At 42.0% G+C, this 17420-nt stretch overlaps 1 protein-coding gene across 27 annotated transcripts in view; it reads right to left on the bottom strand.

The window, feature by feature from the left end:
- The window catches only part of MADD (MAP kinase activating death domain), a 68628-nt gene that overhangs the window by 47342 nt on the left and 3866 nt on the right, over positions 1–17420 (bottom strand). For 26 of the 27 annotated variants that reach the window (XM_064424817.1, XM_064424827.1, XM_064424820.1 and 23 more), the window contains exons 2-5: positions 7316–7507; positions 4215–4829; positions 1295–1598; positions 803–934 (exon numbers count right to left, since the gene is read on the bottom strand). In XM_064424817.1, coding sequence (XP_064280887.1) covers positions 803–934; positions 1295–1598; positions 4215–4829; positions 7316–7377 — 1113 coding nt within the window. In that variant the 5' untranslated portion in view covers positions 7378–7507. Of the gene's footprint in view, positions 1–802; positions 935–1294; positions 1599–4214; positions 4830–7315; positions 7508–13903; positions 14045–17420 lie in introns of those variants that run through there. The other variant, XM_064424816.1, reaches the window with a different exon arrangement.

Raw genomic sequence — 17420 nt, 5'->3', positions numbered from 1 at the left:
CTTTATCCTTATGCTTGTAGTGGCAATTTGGTTTCAAAATAATAACATCTCTAAGAAGTACAAGATAGACACATTTTTTTCAGATGTCTGTGGAAAACTTTCTGGGGAAATTCAGGTTGCTTCTCATAAGGCAACGAGCAGAGGAAAAAGTTTTAAATCAACATAGCAGCTTGAGACCAGTGGCTTGGGAGGTTAATTTATTCTTTTAATCCAGAACTGTTGGTCACCTCCAAGGAGTGGCACAAGAACAAATCTGCAGCATCAGTTGCAGGATAGCACTGAAGTAGTAAGACAGCCTGAATTCTATCTTTCCAAGCAGAATAATGAGCTCCTGCAAAGAACTGACTACTGGCAAAATCCAGGCTCCCAGCTGAAGCTAAACAACACTTCATATTTCTGAGATTGCAGGCAAGAGTTTCTGAACTCTGAATTAAAGAGACCTCAAGCATCCTTAAATATTACTCTGGACCCTCCTCAAGAAACTTGAATACTCAGTTTAGAGGGGGAGAGGGTAAATATCATCACAATATTGTCGATCTATGGTCCTTCAGACCATTGTTTGTGAACTACTGCTTGTTTTTTTTTTACTGAATTTTCTATTCACTGAGTGTGCTCTGAAGATATCCTACATAAGTGGTGCTAGCTATGATTTAAATAGTCACACTCAAGCAACGTTCTTTGCAAGGCAGACTTTGATACAATCTCTGAGAAGATGGTGAATGAAAAAAGGACTACAACTATATGAATTTCAGACATCACAGAAACCTCTTTTGTAAAAGACCAATAAAGGAAAAATATGTACCTGTTCTGCAGAGGCCATGCAGGTGGGAAGCAGAGGGATCACTGGGAACATGTACTCCAATGGGTAGATCATGGCCACAAAGGCCATCACAGACATTGAAAGTGCATTATAATCTCGGGACTGCAATACAACCTGCAACCAAAGAAACTCCCATTAGCACTGCAGCAACCATTCACTTCTAAGACTCCCCTCAGGTGTACACAAAGACCACAGACTTTGTGATCTCCACAGACTCAAATTCAATTGCTGTGAACTGGGTAACCCCCCATTAATCTGTCAGAAAATAAGCTTTGAGTGTTTTTTTGAGTGAGAACAGAACTGTTCAAAATAGGAACCTCAGAAGGAGCTATTTATTCCCCTCATCCTCCACAGACAAAATTCATTCCAGGCAGTGCAGAGAGACAGCTGTTGTACACATCCAGCCTACCCTGGTTTTCAAGAGGACAGAACATCCTACACACTTACCAAAGAGCAATGATCTTCCCTTCTTACCTTGTGCTCCAGAAGGATGCAGGTCAGCACCTGCAGGCAGGCATCCACTCCCAACAACTCCAAAGGCAGGTGTAATGGAAAATCCACCAAAGTGAAGCGGGATGGATCAGGAAGAGCAAAGGTCAAAGCTGGCTGCAGCTCGTGTGGCAAGACTTCCACGTCCACCCGCTTCTGCCCAGCAACGGGCATGGGGGAGCGGAGCAGCCGGTATATCCAGGCCTCAATCTCCCGCAAGTCGTGAAGCAAGGCGCTCGACTTCTCTTCCACCAGCAGGGAGCCTGTGAAAATCCGCCACATTGTGTCCCTGGACAGGGAGAACGCCAAGGTTAACACTCCAAGAACTTCACTTGACAGCTATCCCGCAAGGCTCTTCCAGAGGAAGGGTAGATCCACCAAGGATTAAAAGAGGCAACAAACAAACCTTTGATCACACAAAGGAATGGAAGATAGGCATTCAAGCTTACTGACACAACCCACAATGTGAGGAAGAATAAATTTTTCTGTGGCAGGAAACAACACCAGTATGTCACTTCAGACTTCATTCACACATTTAAAGGATTCAGTCAGGTCCAGATCTGTGAAGAACTCTCATCACCCTCACACTTGAAATTCAGCAGGCACAGAGGATACTCTATCTCATCCAGAACTGTAGCAGATTGACTGCAAGACTCTGCTTCTACCAGTCTACAAACCTTTGCAAGAACAGAAATTAAACCTGAGACAATAAAAATATGCCATATCCGAGATCTCCCAGATAAAATACCCTTCATCATTCTGTCCTAAATTGCAATGTAATATTCTTAAGGGCTGAATAACTCATGGGAAAAATGGATCTATTTCAGCTAAATCTCCAAAAGCTGTGTAGAAAATATTTAGGTGCCTTAGCAAAACAAGCAGCAAGTTCTCCACACCCTAAGCTGGCAATCTCCAAACCTGCGGCTCACAGACAGCCTGGCCAAAAAGCACCTACAGCATTGCTCAGGGCCTTCAGAGCTTCACAACTCAAAACTGGGTCTTACAAGGGAAGCACAGAATCTTGTCCACTTCAGCCCTTTACCCTCAGCACAGTGAAGGCTGCAAACCTTCTGTATTCATTCTCCAAATAACTGCAGCCTGATAAATATCTTGAGTTACTGTAACAGATCCCCCAGAAAGTTATGGGTTCAAATTGGAAGCTCTATCTTACAGTTCACAACTTTTTAAAAAAATAAGGAAAAGGAAAAAAGATTATGACACTGGAGGCTTCACAAAGACAGAATAATTAGAGACATTTGGATGGCTCAAAATAAGGGCAATTTGAGATTACACTGAGTACATGATACACTTCTCAGGAACCGTGATGCTTCTAATCCTCCACTCTACCTTCAGCTACTTGTCATGCATAAGACATTAGGCTGCTAGGAGGTGTGCTCCACCTTTTGCCAGCTGTAAGGATTCAGTTTCACCTTTATTCTGCCACCACTTCAAAACTATTCTACTTTTCCAGGTCACCACTAGAAAACCACATGGTAATTCAAACCTGCTGCTTTACTTTTCCCAGAGATGTATGCTCAATATTCCTTCTCTTGCTATCCTCATCCATCATTCAATTATTCTCTTTAAGAATAAGAAAAAATTTACCCAATAAGTGCAAATTTTTCAAATACCATGTCACTGAAACAGCAAAAGGAGGAAAATCATGAAATTCAGCGGGGTGTTTTTTCCTCAATAATTATCAGGCTAAACCAAGTAACAAAATAACATTCCTTAACACATACTTCCATTGGGGGGAGAAGTTTTGCCCTGACAAAATAATTTATTCCCCATCAGTGGATTCAAATTATAAATTTGCTAATGCAGAAAGCAGTCATACTAGCCCAGAACAGTCTCCTAGAACTATTCCAGGGCAGTAGCCCAAGAAGTAGGCCACTGCTCTATAAATAGGACACATTTTCCATTTCATGCAAAATGTAAAGAGCTTATAAAGATAAAAATTATAATAATTATAATCCTGTCATTTTTGGTTTTTGACAAGTTTAACTTGGAGTGTACCAAGCTACTTAACTCATATTATGTACTACCTCACAGTCCTGTCCCTCAAACTGTTGAGATAATCCCCTGCTTCTCCAGAGATTCATTTCATACTTTTTCTATTCAGTTAGCACATTGGAAAGGAAAACACCATCCCGGAAGGAAGGTGTCAGGCACAGTAGCAGATACACATCCTTGACTGAAATACATAAAGACATTGTTCCTTCCATACCCTACAGTGCAACAGCTTCTGTTACATACTCAACACTACAACAGCAGATACGTTAGGCTTCCTACATTATATTAAATACACACCAAGTTCCTGTCAATTTGCTGTTACCAACAACCATTCCCATGTTTCCTAGACAACTACTTTGTTTTCTACCTCTCCTCCCACTCTCCTTCAAATATTGTACTTTGACCTATTTCAGCTGATCCTGCTTCTCTAGTCTGTTCTCTCCCACGCTGAAGTTCAGACTGTTTCATAAGCTTGTTAAGCACATTTTCATCATTTCCCTCCTGCCCCAAGTAGAAATTCTCTCTGTTATTTCTTGGCTGCTCCTAATTTCCCAGAGAATCAGTCCTGACATACACTGCCACAGAGCTGAAATGCCAAAGCAACAGTAGCAGCATGAGCACTGGGATTCAGTCGTCAGAAGCGTAATGCCTCCTTAGGAGGCTCAAAAATGAAAATCATACCAGATTACAGAATCAGAGACAGAAGTTTTAAAGAAATCGTTATAAAAATTTCCTTTTCCTACTGTGAACCTGGGTTAAAACAGTGAAAAAGGCCAACCCTTGGTGTTTGGCTGCTTCTGCAACCACATCTGCAGCCACAATTTACCGCGCAAATAAATTACAACACCGAACACAAACAGTAGGAGGAAAAAGTTCTTCCCTCTCAACGTACCTCTGCACCCCACGCGGAATCCCCAACTTCTTGCCCAACAGTCTCTCACTACAGCAGTCCACAAGTCTCTTGAGGGTGTACAGACACTCACGGAAGGTGGAAAAGAAGGGATAATGACTAAGGATGCACAGGGAAGTCAGAGTGCTGTTCCGAGAGCGATGGCTGCCCTTGGCCAGGCGCTTACTGCGCGGGGATCGATTCACGTCAGGGGTGGACTCTGCACTGGGAGCCTGCAGTGAAGAACCGCTCTCCGAACTCTCAGTGCCCGCTTCCTCCTGGGGTGCTGATGCATCCCCAGATTTAGGGACCTTCTGTCCCTCTCGAGCTCGATGTCCCCCCGTGCCTTCTCCTTTCTCCTTGGGCACTCGCTTCTGGAAGGAGCGGTAGAAGTTGACGCAGATTCCATAGCGAGTGACCCCCGTGTCCTTGTCCGTGAGGGTGAACACGAAGGAAGTGTCATCACGGAAGCTCATGCGCTTCTGCCGCACGCTCAGGCATCCTTCTGGCTGGCAGAAGAACACAACATCGGGCGGCAGAGGAAAGTCTGCGTGGTCTTCCAGAGGGTAACGCCGCAGCAGCTCAGGAGTCTGAGCAACACTGTCGCTGCTTGGGTGCCTACAAAAGAAAAAAAAAAAAACCACATACATAGATGACCAATAATAGATATTTTTGGGAACTTCCTACTAATGTGTCAGGAGCCTGTGGACTCAGCTTCAGCTTTGTTCCCTCTCTTCCCTACCGTCCAGGGCAAGTGCAGCTGTTCAGTCACTAGCCACAAATCTCACTCACAAGGCAGAAAGGTTCAGTAAAGAAGTCTAAGTCTATACAATCATTAGCAAGGAGCCTGTTCAAATCTGATTAAGAAAATGCCTTCCAGGAATATGCTGTTCCCAGGAGAACACTGTATTGTCATGTTGCTCTGACTTTGATTTTCAAAATTAATTTAACTGCACGGGTCGCTGTGCAACACTTCAGTAGGAAACACATTGTCCCTCCCCAAATACACAGAGGAAAAGCTCCTAGATTTCAGCCATTTATGAACCAGATGAAAAATTAACTGACAAATCCGGTATAAATTCCTAACTGAGAAAGCAAGAATTTACAAGGAAAGAACTCAGATGAATAGTGGAGGGATATGGACATAACCCTAAAACCACTTTCATTAAAAAGTTCTAGCAACCACACAAACATATGTGTTTGATTTTCAAATTCGGATTTAAAGTGTAATTTATATAAAAACTGCATGGTAATATGCACAGCTATTTACCACTGTGACTCACTAATCTTTGGATTACAAATCACTACAGAAACATGAAGACAGAAAGGCAATACTGTTGTTTCCTAATTTTCCACTAGATTTTTTCAAGATATTATGCTTTTGCCTATTTCAAAACACAAATGACACTTGCTTTTCTCATGTAAGAGATGTGAGAAAATCCAAACAAGTAGTAATAGAATGCTCGCAATTTACAAAAGAAAATCACTGGTGTAAATAGCTCTGATGACTAATTCTTCCAAACTAATACTTTATTTAAAACAAGTAAATATGCTTTCATAATAAAATTGGCAACAAGATTTATACTGCCTGTAAAGTTAGATACTGAAATACTGTATGAAAAAAAGAGAAACACTAAAATGTTTTTATATATTAATGGACACAACTAATGCATCATGTGCTGAAAAAGAAATGTCAAATAATGCTGGTACTATTTAGAGAGTCTATTTGGCAGCAAATGGTCCAAAAAATGACATCAACAAAGCAGGAGTGCACGTATCACCACTTTGTGCCTTTGCTGTAATATTAGCTACAAGGACAGAGTTTTCTCAGATATTAATAAAGTTTAAACACAACATTCCAAAAAGTATTGCTGTCTGTGCACAGTGGATAACAAGATGTAACAGTAAAGGCCACATGGAGCTCCTAAGGGCTTTGCAGGAGAGGCTGTTTCAGTCAGCTCCATCTTTCATCATAGGCATTTGCCAAAGTGCCAAACAAGACAGCAGCAGCAATCTAACCAGCACAGGCTGGCAAAAAGCAAGAGAACTGTAGGAGTCCAGAAGTGATAGTAGCAAATTTCTAAGTGAGAACACCAGACACTATAAGCTTCACTGGAGGAGGCAGCTAACATTTCTCCCTCCTCTTCCTACATGGTGACACACGTATAGAAAACTTGGTTGTTTTTCTACAGACAGTAAGAAGTATTAAACTATTACAGTATTCGGTCCATAAAATGCAATAATAAAATAACCTTTAGTCAAGATTATGTAATTTCTTCCACTCAGCCTATTTAAATATTGCATTCAAAGTATTCTGAAAAGAAAGCAGGAGATACAGCAACAGGCTGATGCCCACAAACCATTGATATTTAGAAATGAAAGCAAAACAGACTTTGGCATACACCCATTACACAGAATTTGCAGAAAGCTGCTGCATAAACTTTGAATAAGGAAAAAATAACATTTATTGAACACCTCTGTGTTTGACAAACAGAACACATCAACCCTGTGTTTCATATGTGCTTTAAGTAAATATGCATGACATTTTATCTATTAATAAGACTTTAAAACCAGAAAGCATTCATGTCATTCCTGTGAGGATAAATGAGTATTAGAGGGAGAAACAGCCAAGTAAAGCAAGTTTCAGATTTTTTTTTAAACTGAGTTTACAGACTACATTTCAAAAGCTAGAAGAGTAGTATTACTCTACTACTAGCACATTACTAGTAATAAAAGGAGTAGAAAACTTGTATTTTACTTGTGTTTAGCTTTCAGTGTTTTCAGCTTGTGAATGCCTCTGTCCTGATGCCAGTAGAAGCAAAGTTCAGACACAAAGACTACCAGAGAGTTAAACTAGCTTTTCTTAGTCACCCTCTGCAGACTCTTGAAAAGAAGTCTGAAGACCACAAGTTAAAAACTCTGACTACACTAGTATGTTTCAAGAAGTGCCCTGGCTCAAGTAGGTGCTCTCCTTAGGGGAGCATTCTGTACACATTTCAGACAGCACTTCCTGAGCATCAGGAAGGCCTCATCCATGGATGCAAGGCTATTTATCCCCACTCTACTGCCCAAGCAAAAGTTCTGCTGAGACTGTTTCACATTACCTGGCTCCAATGATCACAAAATAGTCCAGTAGCCGAGAGCAGATTTTCTTTTTCTGCACCATTGTCCTCAATGCCCCTCCCTATGTCATCTCAAGGAATTGCTGTTCATTGATCCAGTGGTCAGTTATCCCATCAGCCGTGATCGCTGCCTTGGGGAACAGAATCTGCTTGGAACTGTCTGCCAAGTCCAACCTATAACCAAGAAAAGCAAGAGTGTCAAAAGCACAACCAGGAACATCCAATACATACAAGCAACTTAATGACCTTAATTACATTCCCGAAAAGCCTCAACGTTCAGTGCAGTCATGGTCACGCCCAATCTCTATCTTCATGAGTATAAAAACACAGCCATACGCCCACAAAAGCAGAGGGATGAAAAACACACAAAAAACACAAGAGTATCTCAAGAATTAATGGTTGGAGTCGATCATCTTAGAGGTCTTTTCCAACGTACATGATGCTATGATTCTGTTCTAAGGGAGAACACAGACCAACAAAGCTGCCTACCACTGGCAAAGAGCTACTCATTACATGGTTTGTGTCTTGCTTAGGCAAATCTGTAAGATCACGAGAGTGCTTGGGAAGGGAGCTCCAGCTGGCAAGACTGAAGAAAAAAACACAACCTGAACTCTAGCTATGGGATAAACAGAACTAAAGAAGAGGTAACATCAGAAATCCAATTTGATAAAACTCAGGCCACCATCCCAAACCTGCAAATGGTGTCAGCAGGAATGATCTCCACAATTCCCAAAGACTGTGATCTCTAACACTTTCTGTGCAGATACAGAACTGCAGTTCTACAGAGTTGCAGTTTACAACAGCAAAAGTGCATCTTGTAAAGCATACTGGGTTTTCCATTATTTTGTTCAGTTCCATTTGTCTTGTTTAACTTCACTCCTTACTCTTGATACCCATGCCTCCTGCAGCTAATTTCTGTGAGTACTTCAAGACAGAAAGATTCTCTTGGTAAAACTAAGATTATACTGCAGCATTACTACTTGTCAATAATTCTGCTTAATAGATATGCAGAAAATAATTATTTCCAATCCCACCATTCATAGTTCACAGAATTCACGAAAGAACAGGGAGGAAAAAAAAGTTTTAATAAGGAATACAGTTCCACATTACAGTGTTCCCTACAGTGTTTGAAACCAACTTGAAAACAGAAACTTCCTGAAATGGAAAGGTCTCAGAAACTCTAAAAAATCAGAGATGCTCAGAGTATTCTAGAAGTTTACTGAGTACTCCAATGGATTTTTTTACTAAGAATTATTTTATATTTAAAAATTAATTGATTGCTTTCTGGGACATATTCAGAATAAAGTTTCCATTTCAGTTCATGTTTACATCCTAAGGCAGGATGTAAAAACATCATACACACAGCAGGGAAGTTTTATTCATTAGCCCTCCAAACAGCAGTAAGAACACAAAAACATTACAACAAGAAGAACAAAAAAGCACATATGCAATTTATAAAAAGGAAAATCATACTAGTCAGTTGGTACTATTAAAGGAGTAATAAACAAAGAAACTTAAAGCCTCCCACATAAAAAATCCCACATTTTGTGAAACTGTGGCATGTTTTTAGTAGATCCTCAACTACAGATACTGTAGAGTCCTAAGTAACAGCAGTATGAATTATCTTCTCTGAGCAGCAATATTGTTGTAAATTATCTTCTCTGAACAACAGAGAAAATACAGACACAGGAAGCAAAGTTTCTGTTTCTACATTTTAATGACATTATTGAAAACATTGTAGAATCTGTCCTGGAAATGCTCTTGATCCTTGATATTCTGCAAATATCTTGGCACAGAAAAACTCAAGAGGAACAAGATGAAGTTGGGATATCAAGTGGTCCTTTTTGTCTCCATTTTGAAGAACTACTTTATCTGTTTTCCTTCCAAATGGCTTTCCTCAGAATTAAAGAACAAACTGCTCAGTCACAGACAGGGGCATAGCAAGAAGTCATCGCAATGCAACCTAGAAGTACGACTTCGTGGAAATTCTGCTACTTAGTGGTAACCAAAGATGTTTTTCTTCAAAAACAGAGGCTACCCAACCCCTCAGTGAAGGTGGGGAATATACACTTTTGTGTTTGTCTTACAACTGCAATTCCTTACACATATTTCCACAGCTCTGCAAAGGAGTTAGCAAGGTATGCATTATGAAGGTCTTAGAAATCATGAAATTTCAAGAATATCTGAGCAGACAAGTAAAAGGAATATATGCAGGGCTTACCATATCCCTGGAATGGCTGAAGCTACAATGCACTGATATCAGACACTGAAGTTTCTGTCCATTTTTTAAAAAAAGATCTGAGCACTTTCCATGATTTCTGCTTTCTATTGCAACACAAGTACCAGGGAGACCAGACGGATGCAGATGTTGTGCCAGGGCTTCCAGAGCCACCTTTATTGGTTTACTATATTTAACAACACAACAGCTTCAGTCAGACATAAGACGACAAAGGCTCTTTTTGCGAAGATGATTTATTGTTGGATTGGAACAAGAGGTAGAAGAATTAGAACCAAGAGTAGTTTTTCTGCCTTCCTCTATTCAATCTCTGACTTCTTCAGAGATCTAGCAATGTCTGATGACAGCACTTAGAGTATTGCACCAGCATTTGTTGGAACTCATCTTCCTACTCGTGCTTGGAATCAGACACCACAGTTGATGATCTGTACAATGCACCACAAACAGGCATCCCAGTCCTGCCTCCCCCTCCCTCTCTGCCAAAGGCTTCCTTCAGGCCAGTATCGTTCCATTCCCTGTGCTGGCAGAAGAGTTTGTGCAGCTACAGGGCAAAACAGGCTGTGGAATTGATACAGACTAAACCTAACGCCCTCCCTTCTTCTCCCTCGCCACTTTCGTTTTTACAAGGTTATTTTTTTTTACTTGGTTCACCAAGTGACCCCACAAATGCTTGTGCAGGCACAAAGAAAAGGTAGAAGAAAGCAGTTAAGGGAATCTGGAAGACCTGACTGAACACAGGTGATCACAGAACTACAGACAGCACCTCTACAGTCAATACAGAGGTAAAGTAGTTTCTTTCTTACCATCCTTCCAATCATCCTCCTAGATTTTAGAGACTAAGTACCTTAGGACAGAAATAGATCAAACAACCAAGAGATACTTCATTTTTTCCTCTTTTATGTTGGAATTTGGACCTGAACCAAAAGATTATCTTGATTATGAGATGGTTGAGATGTCAAAACCTCTTCTCTCTCTCAAACTGCTTTAACTTTACATTGCTTTCTCTGAAAAGGCCTTGTGCAGTGTCTTTTCTCTCTGCAAACATATTGGAACCAGCCCTTTGAAGGCTGAATCCTCAAGCATCATTTGAGAAGAGACTTCCTATTATTTCAACTCTAGAAAAGAAGAAAAATAGAGAAGGGAATGCCCACCACAGAAAATACTGCACCAACAGATCATGTCTCAGACAACACCAAAATTGAAATAAGCACTTATATGGATGGCGAACGGGTTGGTGAGAACTAACACCACCCACACACTGTAGCAGCTGTCAGCAATGCTCACTAGTAAAAGCTGACACTGTAGCCTAGGCACAAAGACAAAAGGCAAGAACCAGCACAAAACCATGGCTTACCAGCAACCCAAGACATGAAAAAATGTTCAAAACAACAAACACTTCTATTATTGGCATTACTCTGCATTCCAAAATTCCCCAAACCCCACATTTTAGGTTGTAGCACAACTTCTTAGAGGACAATCTGCATGGTATTCTACAATTTAAAGCCCTCCCAGAAATAAAAGTCTATATAAACAAACACACACACTCATGAAAAGCACCACAGCACATGATATGAAATGAAAAAAACACAGCAGACTTTCTATCAGTTTAGAGTCATCTGTGTCAGAGCCATGCCCCGCATTAGTCCCAAGTTGAGTTAGGACTAATAAGATGTGCAGTTATCCTGTTTCATCTATCCCTTGGAGCTCCCAATCTTTGTTAAGAGTCTTCTCATTCGAGACACAAATCTAGAAGAACAAAGCAATTTAGTCTAAGAATCACTTGGATACAACAAACTGTTAACTCAGCTACTGTCAGTGTATGGGGTCTGGCTGGGATGGAGGTCATTTTCCCCACAGCAGCCCTCCCAGTGATGTGCTGTGTACTGGTAACTGGAAAGATGCTGATAACACATCTGTGTTTTGGCTACTGCTGAGCAGTGCTGGCACAGCATCAAGGCTGCCTCTCCAACATCTTCCCCCCAGCACTGCTGGGGAATATGCAAAGTCTTGGGAGGGGACACAGCCAGGACTGCTAACCCAGCTGACCAGAAGGATATCCCATATGACATCTGCTCAGGAAAAAACCTAAGAGAGAGGAGAAAGGCAGAGAATCCATTATTTAAAACATTTATAATCTGGAGCAACCACTAAGCCTACTGAAGCTCTGCTTCCCAGGAAATAGCTGGACAGCACTTGCTTCTGGGAAGTGGATAATAAAATTTCTTGGGCTTCTTTGCTTCCATAAATGCAATCTTTGCTTTATTAAACTGCCTCTGCTTTTACCCACAAGGTTTTTTCCATCTTATTTTCTTCCCCCTGTTCTGCTGAGCAGGGGTGTGATAGAGTGGCTTGGTGGACAAGTGGCACCCAGCCAAGGACAACCCACCACACTCAAGTTGTTTTCCTCACACAGAGGCTCCCAGCTTTGATGGGCCAGGCTTACACTGAACTGCATGATGCCCAGCGGGTATTTACACCATTGCTTGCAAAAATGGTATGAAGACAACAGATTCACTTCCAAGAAGTGCTAAGCCCTGCTTATAACTCTTCCATGCTTTAAGATGGGACCAGAAAGGTTTCTCCTTTAATTATCTCCAGCTCTTATCTGGTAAAAGGATAATACTGTACAGTTCACCACTGCATGGATACCTTTAGAATATAAATCAGTATCATACAATTCAATTTGCACACTGACTGAATAGTGAGCATACATGGGACATTAACTTGTACGAGAAAAAAGAGGAAATTGTGAAGGAGACAGAAAAAATTACAGGACAGAAGCCACATAAACAACAGTTCACTGAAATTTCACCTTGTGAAAAATCAGATTTCCAGTCACACCCAAAAAGAACTAAATTTTTAGTTTCCTTGGAACATCATGAATTTCTATTTACTCTCACCAAGACAGTCTGTACTGAGTTCAGCTCTAATAGCCGCTATGGCTGACCTTAGTGCATTGTTTTCTGAACTCAAGGCTCACCAATTGAACCAAACTCAGAGCTGAAAGAAATACAAATAGGGCCAGGAGTTTCAATACCCACCTTTGGGTTGCTTTATGTTTCTTTTTCTCACATCACCCACCTTGCATCACACATAGCATCTGCTAAGCGATGAGAAATAGGTGTGAGTACCTCAGGACCAGCCAACCTCACCTGTGTGGGCAGGAACTCCATTGAACTCGCTGCTGAACTGGAAACAACATGGTTTGAAGCCCAGTATGAACTGTTCATGGTAGCTCTGTCTTTAGACATTTTAATAATCTTTATGGAATCTTTACCACTGAAATTTTGGTTACTTCTTCTTCCAAGTGTGTTTTAAATGATGCCAGACATTATCTCTGGTATAGCAAATGCTATTTTTGCTTGTACTAAACTTTTATAGAAGCAGACAGGCAGTATTCTTTTCACATGAGCCATTTTTCACTTCCTCTGCTTAACAACTACAATAAAACACTGCAAATAGTTTGATACTTTAAAATATACAAAATTCTAGGAAGCTCATTATTGCTATTATCCAGATACTACAGTGTTTCAGCTAATACAAGAAACAGACAACAGCAGAGATAAGAACACTTCCCATTCTCCAGAACCTGATAGAACATGGGACAATTTCTAAAATCTGACCTGGATGGACTTGCCATACTGGTGCAGCTGCTTTGTTTATTACCATGCACCTTGGCGAGGCAGCAGTGCATGCCAAAAATGTGACTCCTAAGAAGATACTTGCACTCTGGAGGGGGGAAAAAATAATAAAAAGGGCATTTTCAAAAAACTGCAAGCATACCTAAACAAAGACATATTTATCTAGTATGGCTAATCTATAACATAGGTGTGGTTTTGCAAAATGCTATGGGGATAGTTCCAAGCATAAAAAATCACCCAGCAGAGAACAGGACTGCTGGCAAATTCTAAAAGCATCCACCCTGGAGCACATGCATCACTTCAATCAGTAAGAGTTGCTTACAGGTAAAACAGCAGATGCACCCCAACTATTTCCACTTTTCACCTATCAATAAATCTTGAGGGAAAGGGCAGAACAAACCAGATAAAAGAAAATTAAAGAATGAATGGGGAAAACAGGTTTTGGCAATACAAGAAGGCTTATTTTGAAGGCCTTCTCAATAATTATAATAATTAAAAGATTTCTTCCTTTCCTACTTAGTAATATTATCTCTTTGCCTTCTGAAAACAGAACTGACACAGCCAAGCATCTTTAGCTTCCACATTAGTTGTCGAGAGCAAAATGGAAGTAGCACGGGCAGGGGTGCTGACAGATAGACTGAAAATGACCAGAGTTACTCCACAAACAGAAGAATCATGGCACACAGATGGAACCTTTTTGCAGTATCACGGAGTGAAGCTGGACTGATTCGGGTTCCCAGTTGCTATAGTGACAGATTTCCCCGTCCGTCCTTGCCATATGTCGGCCCTTCAGTGTTGCTTCCTCTCTCCTCCCTGCTTCAGCCAAAAGCTTGGCTAAAGCAGCCTGCTGTACATGCAAGATCACGCAGTCACCACACATGCACATGCTGTGAAAACAGCCCCACAGGTAATCTGATTCAGATCAATCGCCATAGCAACCCAATCTTTTAGTCCCTAGATTTCAGCCTGTCGGGTGTATTTATAGAGCAGCTGCAGCGCTCCACCCCCTCCGCTCCACCACCAAAGCTCCCAGCACTGCCCACACTCCCAACAAGCTTCACCCAGACACATGGGCTGCCTGCAGCCAGCGCTGAAACACAGCCCTCCTGGCACCTGCATGCCCCAGGCCAGATGACAGCACAGCATCTGCAACATGCCAAACACCTCCAGTCCATGAGCCGACCATATCCACGAGTACTACAAATATCAGGAGGCATCCTGTAACTCAGCACAGAAAGCTGAGTTACTAACCACAGCTGATAAAATCTGCTCACCCAGGTACCCACAGGATGCTTGCACAAACATGCAGTGCAGGCACAAAAAGAACGTGCAGAGTGTGCTAACACAAACACACAATCCTAACAGGAACTTGCAGGCAGCAGCAAAGGCTAAGGAGAGGTTCCAGCAGCACCTGCCCCACAGAGCCACAGCTGCACCCACCAGTAGCACCTGAAAGCCATGAAGAAAAATCAAGACCAGGGCTTGAATGAGCAACAAGAGATAAGTATGTGAGAAAGAACGGTATGCAAATACTGTTATCTATTTTATTTCATTACACTCTTGGGGAAAACCATCAACAATCAACTAATGCAGGAAAAACACACCATTTCATAGTACTCCACTTCCCAACAGGAAGGAGATGGCAGATTTCAGCCTCAGCTACAGGACATTTCACACGCTTCGATTTAGGTTAAAGACCTTATTTTCCTCCCCTTCGTTACTGTGTGAAACATCTCTCTCGTGATCCTTCCTGGGCAGGATCATTGTGCAGGGCACCACTCACTATAGAATCACAGGAAAAATGCTGGCATAAAAACCCTCTCCCAATCTGGCCAGTTCTCCTGCTCTACACTGTTTGAATTTAAATTCATCTCTCATTCAAAAATCACCTCTGGAGGTTTGCATGAGAGAACAGTAACACAAGGCCAACTCTTTTGAAGTCTGTCCTTTTTTGCCCCTCCTTGCAAAACGTCACTATCACAAATTACAAGAGCCTTCTCATTTTCTCTACCTCATCAGCTTTTCACTGATCCTCAAATCTGCACTTGAACATTTTGCAAGGAGTAGGGGTGGGAGGAAGGAAGGGCAAACCAAAGCCCACACAATGCCTCCAGGCCCAATTAGCCTCACACTACCTGCAACCACTACAGCATTACATTTTTTTCCAAACCAGAACTGCTTTTGGCATGAACTTTGAGCTGAGAAATGCTGGTGTTGCTTCTAAGTGTAGCCCAGACCTCAGCACCCACAAGATGCTTCCATTCCCAGCCCTCTGCTGGGAATTTGAGCAGTAGGCCACAGTTCCCATAATGCAGGCACCAGAAGGTTTTTTTCCAATAACCAAATAGTGTAAATGTACAGCCATTAAAAAATTAACAAGAAAACAACAAAGCGTGTGACATTTGAGAGAACTGCTGGATGCAGCTGCAACTGCTAAATTATTCAGTGCTTTCCCTTGCCACGGCGCCTCCCCCAGCCACAGTGAGCAGCTCTGGGCCAGGAGACATCACTCACAGCATCACCACCAGCGGACACAGGCGCATTCAACTCTTTCCTGGAAATCCATCACACAGACAAATGGGATCTCAACAATAAATTACAGCCATTTGTAAGACAGAGTGGGGGGAATGCTCACAACCAGTGTGGAAACACTGAAACATTGTTCAGGATAATGCGAACCAGAAAATAAAGTACTTTAAATAATCCAGTCATTTGGCTGTTGTTAGCACCTCAGAACTCAGAGCCCCACATCTGTTTTGCCTTGTGTATTAGAAGCACTCAGCCTGTCTCCCCACCTGTGCCACCTGCTTGTTCTTCCTTCCCTCTACACACCTTCCCCTTCTCTTCATCAACACCATGGGAGATCAGAAATTCCTACTCTCAAACCGATCCTACTATTAATTTTGGTAACAAATCATAGTACCAGCTGGTCAAAACTGGAAGGAAATAAAGAGACAAGCCCATTTTCTTTCTACAAGAGCTCTGGGGTGTGAGAAGCATGTTTGGCAGACTCACCCACACGTAAACATTGGGGGAAGCAAGCTCAGAGTGAAGAAGGGACAGGAACTGCCTCAAGCAACTGCTGGAGCCAGCCAGCGACAGAGCAAGGGCTCCCGAGAGGTCCTTCCAGACACTGGCAGTGGCAGTCACCACAGCAAGGCAAGGAGGGAAAACACCACCCTGCTGGGTATGTCTTAAGACTACTAACAAGAGAGAAGGGAGAAACCAGGTGGCCTGGAGGACGGAAGCAGCGTGTCCAGCTCGTGGCTCCAGCAGAGCAGTTGAACTGCTCATCAAGAGGAAACACACCCAGCAGCAGAGCCGGGTGTGTGTGGCTGCAGCAAATTTTGATGGGTAGTGGTTTTGATTCTTAATTATCTGTATCACAAAAAGCACTCCTCCTGCTAGCTGATGACAAGGAAACAGGCAGAGGCACAACTCCTCATCTCCTGTCACCAGGGCCCTTCCAGAGGAAGGACAAGACAGCAGGGCAAGAAGAGATCCAGGCAAGCTGGTGTCAAAGCTACAGGCAAGAAGGTGATCAAAAGTTTTACACTGACATTGGCAAATTCAGTCAGAATATAATGGGAAGCAGGACACAACCAGGACACTGATGTGACAAAGTAACAGGATATGAAATAAAAGGCTGCTCTGCTCAAAAGATAACACACAGTTCCTGGAGGTCATCAGATAACAAATTTGACAGTAATGTATCTTTGTCCCTGGTATAAAAAAGCAAATGTTAATTCCCTGATTGTCACAGCTGTTCAGAGATTAGTTACAAACAAAACAAAAAGGTGATATCTGACAAACATTACCAGATACATCAAAGGCAACATGATGACCAGCTCAGTTTTGAGGAATGCTGCTGCTCTGACATAATGAAGGCAGTAGAAGAAACAGAAAACCATGAAACCTTGCTCCTTGCTGCTACTCTGATGCATTATTTCTCACAGCAACCCAGAAGCACAAGTCTCTTATTTAACTGCAGTGTCTGGGATCACAGCACGAGAACTGCCTCATCTTAGGTAATTTAGGCATATGCAAGCAGCACTTCTTATTTCTAAATCCCTGCAAGGGTCCTGCTAGTAGCAGTGATCTAAAGTGAACACAACCTCTCACAATTCAGTGGTTTCTGGGCACCAACAGGCACAACCTCCCCATCTGGGAGTTCTCCAGTGTAAACCATGTACTGCTCCTGGCAGTACAT

This window comes from Passer domesticus, chromosome 6 (genome assembly GCF_036417665.1).
Source record: "Passer domesticus isolate bPasDom1 chromosome 6, bPasDom1.hap1, whole genome shotgun sequence".
Taxonomy (NCBI): domain Eukaryota; kingdom Metazoa; phylum Chordata; class Aves; order Passeriformes; family Passeridae; genus Passer; species Passer domesticus.
The sequence above is the reverse complement of the archived record's forward strand: the minus strand, read 5'-3'. Positions and strand labels throughout refer to the sequence as shown.